General features: G+C 46.0%; 1 protein-coding gene across 1 annotated transcript in view; it reads left to right on the top strand.

Annotated features, from left to right (window-relative positions):
• The window catches only part of LOC308381826 (receptor-type tyrosine-protein phosphatase U-like), a gene marked incomplete at both ends in the record, with an annotated part of 201,270 nt that overhangs the window by 124,934 nt on the left and 66,336 nt on the right, over window positions 1-10,000 (top strand). Inside the window, 2 exons of the mRNA XM_080859435.1 lie at window positions 1-13; window positions 3,665-3,958. The exon at window positions 1-13 is cut by the window's left edge and continues 159 nt beyond it. Of these exons, the coding sequence (XP_080715561.1) occupies window positions 1-13; window positions 3,665-3,958 (307 nt within the window). The remainder of the gene's footprint in view (window positions 14-3,664; window positions 3,959-10,000) is intronic.

Here is a 10,000-nt window from a genome sequence, read left to right as displayed (position 1 = left end):
CTCATCGTGAGAGGTGAGGTGCTACACACACACACACACACACACACACACACACACACACACACACACACATACACATGAACACATACACACACACACACCACACACACACACACACACACACACACACACACGAACACACACACACACACACACACACACACACTCACACATGAACACACACATACACACACCAACACACACACACACATACACACACACACACACACACACACACACACACACACCTTTCATCACCCAGTCCCTCCAGCTTCAGACAACTCATCATCAGAGGTACTGAAGCACAGAGGTACTGGAGAACTTGTCAGAGGTGGGGTTCACTTCTACACCCTCACACACACACACATGCAGTCACAACCACACAAAGACACACACAAACACACACACACACACACTAATCACAAGTTATACCCAAGTAGTTAGTACCACACACACACACACACACACACACACTAAGGCACACAGTTGGATCTGAGATCACCAACTGTACACCTGCACACAACATCCTTGCTAACATACGTAGTACACACACTGATCAAAACAAACAAACACACACACATACAAACACACAAAGCAACGCAACAGCAGACCAGACAGTCTGTTCCGCCCAGTGTACCCAGAGGCACATTCTGTTGCTCCATCACAAACACACACACAGACACAGACACACACACACACACACACACACACACACACACATACCCTGAGAGGCACATTCTGTTGCTCCATCACGTACGGCGTAAGTGAGCTTTCGTTGGCTTGATTAATGTCTGATTGCCCTATCAGAGACAGATTTGTGCAAAAATAGCAGAATTAAGCGGCCAATCGTTCATGCACGGATGGAAAAGCTGTTCCCTCTTAGTGTGTGTGAGTGTGTGTGTGTGTGTGTGTGTGTGTGTGTGTGTGTGTGTGTGTGTGTGTGTGTGTTTGTGTGTGTGTGTGTGTGTGTGTGTGTGTGTGTGTGTGTGTGTGTGTGTGTGTGTGTGTGTGTGTGTGTGTGTGTGTGTGTGTGTGTGTGTGTGTGTGTGTGTGTGTCTGTGTGTGTGTGTGTCTGTGTGTGTGTGTGTGTCTGTGTGTGTGGCTGTGTGTGTGTGTCTGTATGTGTGTGTGTGTGTGTACTCCTGCTGCCATGATTAAAAGACTTCCCAGCGCCGCTCTCCAAACATAGCAGGAGCGCACCCGGCTCTAAAATAGCCATTATCAAAAAAAACACAAAGGCAGGAAGGAGACAGTGTTTTTTTTCTTCTTCTTCTTCTTCTTCTTCTTCTTCTTCTTCTTCTGTGGTTCACGTTTGAATGCTCTCGCGTCTCATGCAATTTTACTATTCCTTTTGAAAAAAAGCCAGAGCATAATTTGGCTCGGTGTTTAAAAAAGAAAAAAAAAAAGATTAATGCTCGACATAGCTTGTGGAAGTGTTAGCTTCGCTCGTCGCCTGGAGAGTAGCATAGCTTCAACTTCATTAACGTATTGCTCACTACTCCCTCCACTAAGACCGGAGAACAACCGTTAGTGACTACAATAGCCACGTGCACGTTTAAAAGATAAAACATTTTTCTCATGATAAACCACTCGTTCGTTATTAGCTTACGTACCACACAGGGGACATGGGGAGCCTCCAGCCATTTGGAGCTGGAGGGGGGGTGGGCTTGACCCACTTCCCTTCCCCAGCTCAGTCTCTCCCAGGCGGGGAGGGATTTTCTGGTCCTCCTGCCTCTCAAGTGTGGAGCTCGTTTGTCCATCCCGAGGGACCCCTCCCTACTCAGCTTTGGTGTGTGTGTTTGTGTGTGTGTGTGTGTGTGTGTGTGTGTGTGTGTGTGTGTGTGTGTGTGTGTGTGTGTGTGTGTGTGTGTGTGTGTGTGTGTGTGTGTGTGTGTGTGTGTGTGTGGGGGGGTCCTTTGATGATGTCCTCTTGAGCTGCTGAAGGTCTCCGCTCCAGTGTCACTGAGGGTGTTATGAACACCGATACACACACACACACACCACACATTCTCACAGACACACCCACACACACACATACACACACACATACCATTTACTCTCATATACACACCCACACCCAACCACACATATACCATACACTCTCACATACCACTACACACCCACCCACACACACACACACACACACACACACACACACACACACACACACACACATGCCATACCATACTCATATATCCACCCACACATATACCATACACTCTCACATACACACCCCACATAGACACACACACACACACACACACACAAACACACACACACACACATTTGCCATGAGATTACTGTGGGAATATACATAATTAGAGAGACACATATATAAAGGCAATCCATTACTTATGGTCAGCACTGCGCTGTACAGCCATAGATTGCATCGGGCTGGTCACTCTGGGGACGCGAGGGCCAGCGCATAAGAGTCTACAAATGAGAGCAAACCAGACACACACACACACACACACACACACACACACACACACACACACACACACACACACACACACATGAGGACATCTCATTTGTGGAAGCACAATAGAGCACATGGATCTATCTGAGGCAATCCTTCCATGATAATTAGAAACACCATTCCTCCCCATGATGATTTTAGCAGCGTTTCATTCGATCGGAAGTCCCCATTGTAAAGCATCGAGTTGAGCACTGTGATATATAGGACACGACACACAGTTGTGTGTTCTACAGCTACTGTTCAGATTTAGCTTTCAGTCATGGTGTGCTTGCTTCAGTAACTGGGCCTTGTTTACAGCGTTGAGAAATGCTACAACCCTATCACCTAAAGGCATGATGCATAAATCCCTGCCCCATCTGATGAATAATTCACACTTGCTGCAGTTCCTGAGCTAGGTCTGTGTGTGTGTGTGTGTGTGTGTGTGTGTGTGTGTGTGTGTGTGTGTGTGTGTGTGTCTCATTTAGAATATAGATCCTGGACTTGATCTGAAATAAACAGGCCTAGATTCGTAGTTCACCCAGCCCTTGATTTTGAAGGGACCGGCCATTTGAGATTCATAGTGAATAAGGATATGCCATAGTTAATAATTCAATCTTTTCTTTACCTAGTATAAATGTTACTCTTATTTGTATCTAACTAACATGTCAGCATTTCCTGGGTGAATATACTTGGGCTTGACCTGGGAGAGAGGTGTGATATTTAACTCACCTTCCCCCTCCAGGTCGAGACAAAGGGGCCTATTTGAATAGATGGTAACACCCCTTAATATCAGTGTATAAAACTCACTATCTCACAAGGGATAGGCATATTATTTTGAGGTGAAGATCTGGGCGAGGGGGACTTCAAGCTCTGTCTCACAATGATGGCCATCATTGTTTAAGATTAAAACCTGGATCATGACTGACAAATCCACGACTGAGTTTCCAATATATGGTATATAAAACTAAATACTATCAATTTCCTCTCTGCCCTGCAGTGCCCCCGTAAACAGGCCTTGATTCGTAGTTCAAGGCAGACGCCAAGAAAATGGGCTACACTTGGGGACAGCTTGAGATGTTGGCTCAGGACCGAGATGCATGGAGAACTCTTGTTTGCGGCCTAAGCCCCAGAAGGGGTAGAAGGCGATGATTATGATGATGATTCGTAGTTCACCCAGCCCTTGATTTCCTCTCTGCCCCCCTGCAGTGCCCCCGACCCCCATCGCACCCCCTCAGCTGCTCCGTGCCGGCCCCACGTACCTCATCATCCAGCTCAACACCAACTCCATCGTGGGCGACGGGCCCGTGATCCGGCGGGAGATCGAGTACCGGGCCAGCCACTCGCCCTGGACGGAGACGCACAGCGTCAGCTCGCTCACCTACAAGGTGTGGCACCTGGAGCCCGACACGGAGTACCGCATCAGCGTGCTGCTGACCCGGCCCGGAGAGGGGGGAACCGGACCGCCTGGGCCCGCACTCATCAGCAGGACCAGATGTGCCGGTGAGTGTCTGTGTGTGCCTGTGTGTGTGTGTGGGTGTGTGTGTGTGTGTGTGTGGGGGGGGGTGTGTGTGTGTGTGTGAGAGAGAGAGTGTGTATGTTTGTGTGTGTGTGTGTGTGTGTATTTGTGTGTCTGTGAGAGACAGTGTGACTATAATGCTGCTGCTGCTGTTGCATGACAAATGTCAGTATGCATATGTGCATCAACATAAACAAACACACCCCCCCCACCCCCCCCCCCCCCCCCCCACACACACACACACACACACACAAAATGCCCAATGCCATGTATTAACTTTTTTACCAAAGCACACCTACACAAGCACCTGCACACCCACACACATACACACATACACACATACACATACACACCCACACACATGTACACATGTACACATACACTGATTTACACATACACACAAACACACATGTACACATACACACATACACACATACACTCATTTACACATACACACATACACACATACACACATACACACCCACACACATACACACATGTGCACATACACACATACACACATGATTTACACATACACATATACACACATTTGCACATACACACATTTGCACATACACACATGCAAACATACACTCATTTACACATATAAAACGGACACACAAGCAGCAGAAACACAACAGAAGGTACTCTCTTTGTCGCGTCAGTCAGCAGAATATATCTACCTCTCCTGCGTGCCTTTCTGTTACCTGTCACTCTAATTTAACCCTCCAGCCCAGCCACACACCCCAGCCAGCCTCCTTGCCCCAGAGGGTGAGCCCTAGGTTGGGGACAAATGAGCTGGTGCTGAGGGGTGTTGATGGTTAAGGTTTCAGATGATGGAGGTAAAAAAAAGTAGGGGCTTTTTGGTTTGGGTTTGATGGGCAAAGAGTGAGGGAGTGATAGAGCAAGGGATGGAGCGAAAGATAGGGAATAGAGAAAGAGAAAAGGAAGACAAAATTGATTACTAGAATGAGAGAAATATAAATATAGAGAGTAAGACAAAGACAGACAGAAAGATATCAAAAAAGAGAGAGAGAGATGGGAAATCGATGGTGAGGAAGCGAGAGAGATTGAGTGAACGAAGAGTGAGGGACTGATAGAGCAAGGGATGGAGCGAAAGAGAGGGAATAGAGAAAGAGAAAAGGAAAACAAAATTGATTACTAGAATGAGAGAAATATAAATAAAGAGAGAGAGAGAGACAAAGACACACACACACACACACACACACACACACACACACACACACACACATAGTTCTCATCCAGAAAGATATCGAAAGAGAGAGAGAGATGGGAAAATGATGGTGAGGAAGCGAGAGAGATGGAGAGATAGAATACGAGCCAGTGGTGAGAACAGAGAGATGAAAGGAGACAGAGAGGGACCTGGAGGAAGGATGGAGGCTGAGCTGGACCTGAGTGCCATGATTACGGGTGAGCCGAGGGTGGAGCGCATGCATCAGTGTCACCACCACTCAACACACACATTCATCTCCCTCACTCACTGGACAGGAGGACACTCCTCTCTTCCTCCTCCTCTCTTCTTATCCCATCATTAGCTCTAAAACACAGGAAGACAGGACACACTCCACTATTCTCCTTATTCTCCTCCTTCTCCTCATCCTCTCTCCGTCTCTTCTCTTCTCCTCCAAGACACATGCACACACACACACACACACACACACACACACACACAGACACACACACACACACACACACACACACACACACACACACACACACACACTCACACACTCACACACACACACACACACACACACACACTCACACTCACACACACACACACACACACACACACACACACACACTCACACTCACACACACACACACACACACACACACACACACACACACACACACATACTACTCATCCTGACTTCCTACATAAACAGGCAGGAGATGCAGTCTCTCGTTGCATAAATACTGGAGTAACTTTTCTCTTCTCCTCCTCTTTTCGTCTTCTCTTCCACTCCCCCTCTCCCCCTGTGCTGAATGGGTGCAGTACAGCTATACCGTAGCACACAATGAGCAGTTCCATCCTTCTGATCCTCCTCTTCCTCTATTGATGTCTCTTCGCTGTGTGTGTGTGTGTGTGTGTGTGTGTGTGTGTGTGTGTGTGTGTGTGTGTGTGTGAGTGTGTGTGTGTCTCTTGATGTCTCTTCGCTGTGCTGCCTTCCCTCTGTCATTTGTGCTCGCTGACCCTTCTTCACTCACAGCTGTTTCCTCTGTCATGTGTACTGTCACTGTTTTCCTTTAATCTTCTCGTCTCTCCCCTTCCCTTCTCTTCTCCTCTCATCTCTTCATCTTCTTCCCATCTCCCTCTCTCTCTCCCTCTCTCTCTCTCTCTCTCTCTCTCTCTAACTGCTCCATTAGCATGTCTCTCTCACACACTGTCTCTAGCTCTCTCTCTCTATCTCACTCTCTATCTCTCTCTCTCTCTCTCCCTCTCTCTCTCTCTCTCTCTCTCTCTCTCTCTCTCTCTCTCTCTCTCTAACTGCTCCATTAGCATGTCGTATGCATGCTCGTTACTGGAGAGGGCTGGAGACACACACACACACACACACACACACACACACACACACACACACACACACACACACACACACTCGTTACTGGAGTGGGCTGGAGAGGGAGGGGTTCCAGCTGTGCGTGCGCTGTGTTTGACAAACGAGCTGATCACGGCCTCACACCCCTGCTCCAGATAAACACTGTCATTTAGTACACACACACACACAGACACACACACACACACACACACACACACACAAACAAACTACACACACACACACACACACACACACACTACACACTACAAACACATAAACAAACTACACACACACCCACACACCCACACACACACACACACACACACACATACACACACAAACTACACACACAAACAAACTACACAAACACACACAGCAGGACAGTATCCAGTCCTGGATAGGGTTCTAATCCAGCCCAGATTCAAGGGGTTTAATCCAGGGACTAGACCAGAGCCCACCGCCCCCACAGCCCTGCTGCTGCAATCTCTCTTTCTTTCTTTCTCTCTCACTCTCTCTCTCTCTCTGTCTGTCTCTCTCTCTCTCTCTCTCTCTCTCTCTCTCTCTGTGATGACACACAGAGGGGAATCTGTTTTTATTAGAAGTGACCCTCACGTCTACAGGGGGCCACAGTGAGTTGATTGCATTTGTTACAGGTCTGTGTGTGTGTGTGTGTGTGTGTGTGTGTGTGTGTGAGTGAGAGAGAGAGAGGGAGAGAGAGAGAGAGAGAGTGCACCTGTTTGTAAGAGAGATAGAAAAATAGAATGTATATATGTTTTTGTGTGTGCGTAATTGTTTACTTATGATGGTGTGTGTGTGTGTGTCAGCACATGACGTATGAATGTTTTTATGAGGGGCTCACAGTGATGCAGATGCCCTCCCTCAATCACACTCACACCCTCCTGTCCCCGGGCAGCGTGTGGCTGGTGATGAGGGGTTGCAGTAGGGGTGGGCGATATATATCGTCTGCGATAATATCGTCATTGTTGTTCAAACGATGTGCAAAATTACATTATCGAGTATTTAAATGTCTTCGCCAAAAACAATGACACGCACAGGGAAACTGTTAACATCATGTTCTTAATATAGCCTACGGCGCAGCAGCGCTCCCTACAGCACGGCACTCACACGACTAGTGGGCCTACGTGATCACGTGACATGGCTTCTTGCATCCACTTTGCAACAGGTTGGCAGCGCATGGTGATGTCTGTTGTGCCTCCGTTGGTATAGCATAAAACGTGAGTTGTATTAAAACATAGCGTGTGTAATGTGTAGCTATTTCATTCCGTTTCTTAACCTTTCCTGCTGTCTGTCTCTTGGAGTCTGTCTCGTAGTTGGAGATTGCAGGGGAGTAAAATGCTCCACGGCCGAAGTAGATTACATGTTTTTAACTTCGTCTGCTGCTGGTTAGTAAATACAGACAGCAGGAAAGTTTAGCAAACGGAATGAAATAGCTACACATTACACACGCTATGCTTTATTAACTCACGTTACTCACATCCTGGTTAACACTGTTACAGCACATAAATCTTTGTCGCTGCATCCAAACTATGCGTCACCATTCTCCCTCCCTGTACGTGCTCTTCTTAAAGGAGCCGCACCATTTTACTAAACGTTCTTGCAATGTCAATCATTTAATTTAAATATACAGTACTTTGCAAAAGTTTTAGGCAGGTGTGAAAAAATGCTATGAACTAAGAATGCTTTGAAAAATGTAAACAATAAATGTTTATTTTGAATCCATTTAAATGGTAAGACTGAGCACAGCAACAAGACACAACGTAGTTATACAGCATCAGCAGGGTCTCTCCCAGACAAAGATTTCAAAGCAGACAAGGGTTTCAAAATGTGCAGTTCAAGCTCTTTTGAAGAAGACGTAGAGGATCGTAGACGCAGTGGTCAGCCAAGGAAACTTAATGCAGCTGATGAAAAACACATCAAGCTTATTTACCTTCGAAATCGGAAGATTTCAAGCAGTGGCATCACCTCAGAACTGGCAGAAACCAGTACAGACATTTACTGTCCGGGGAAGTCTGGCCAGAAGTGGTCTTCATGGAAGAGTTGCAGCCAAAAAGCTTTACCCCGACAAGGAAACAAGGCCAAGTGACTGAACTAAGCACGAAAACATAGAAACTGGGGTGCAGAAACATGGCAGAAGGTGCTCTGGACTGATGAGTCAAAATTAGAAATATTTGGCTGTAGAAGAAGGCAGTTTGTTCGCCGAAGGGCTGGAGAGAGGTACAATAATGAGAGTCTGCAGGCAACAGTGAAGCATGGTAGAGGTTCCTTTCCAGTTTGGGGCTGCATTTCTGCAAGTGGAGTTGGAGATTTGGTCAGGATGAATGGTGTCTTCAATGCTGAGAAATACAGGCAGATACTAATCCATCATGCAATACCATCAGGGAGGCGTATGATTGGCACCAAATGTATTCTGCAGCAGGACCATAACCCCAAACATACAGCCAATGTCATTAACAACTATCTTCAGCTTAAAGAAGAACAGAAAGTCCTGCAAGTGATGGTATGACCCCCACAGAGCCCTGATCTCTACATCATCGAGTCTGTCTGGGTTTACATGAAGAGACAGAAGAATTTTAGGAAGCCTACATCCACAGAAGATCTGTGGTTAGTTCTCCAAGATGTTTGGAACAATTTACCAGCCTAGTTCCTTCAAAAACTGTGCGCAAGTGTATCTGGAAGAATTGATGCTATTTTGAAGGCAAAGGGTGGTCACACCAAATATTGATTTAATTTAGAATTTTCTTCTGTTCCTTCACTGCATTTTGTTAATTTATGAAGAATTGATGAAAATAAACTGTTAACACTTCCATTTTTGAAAGCATTCTTAGTTTACAGCATTTTTTCACACCTGCCTAAAACTTTTGCACAGTACTGTACTTATTGGCCTTATTGTGCATGCTTGTGTGTTTAACAGCGCTTGTTTTGTGTGAGAGAGCATTTAACTGTTGATGCCCCAGTTTAATAAAGCCAGGCTATTCATAAAAAAAAGGTACGTCAATGTGGCATTAGTACTATGAACAGTTGAGTGATTCCGTCGGGCTTGGTTCGGATTTGAAAAAAAAATATTTTAATGCCTGTCGGACTGGGTCCGGGCTCGGTTACTATTCTGTCGGACCGGGCCGGGCTCGGACAGAAAAAATCGTCCCAATCCATGCTCGAATGCTCATGTATTTGTATTTTTGTACAATCCTGGACAGAATTTTAAGTTTAATAAGGCCATAATCACTGCTGTTGATGTGCAATAATTCTCATGGATGCATGGAGCACTTTATTACAAGAGTTCAATATTGCAGTTCAATTAAGTTATTTTTGTTTAAAGACAATAAAGAAGTGTTTTCCTAACATTGTGCCCATTATTGTAATCTCCAAGAAGGTATAACTCTGAGAATTCCAATCACATTTGCTTTAAATATCGTCTAATTATCGTTATCGTCAAAATGAAAA

This window comes from Sprattus sprattus, assembly GCF_963457725.1.
Source record: "Sprattus sprattus genome assembly, chromosome: 20".
Classification (NCBI taxonomy): domain Eukaryota; kingdom Metazoa; phylum Chordata; class Actinopteri; order Clupeiformes; family Clupeidae; genus Sprattus; species Sprattus sprattus.
The sequence above is the reverse complement of the archived record's forward strand: the minus strand, read 5'-3'. Positions and strand labels throughout refer to the sequence as shown.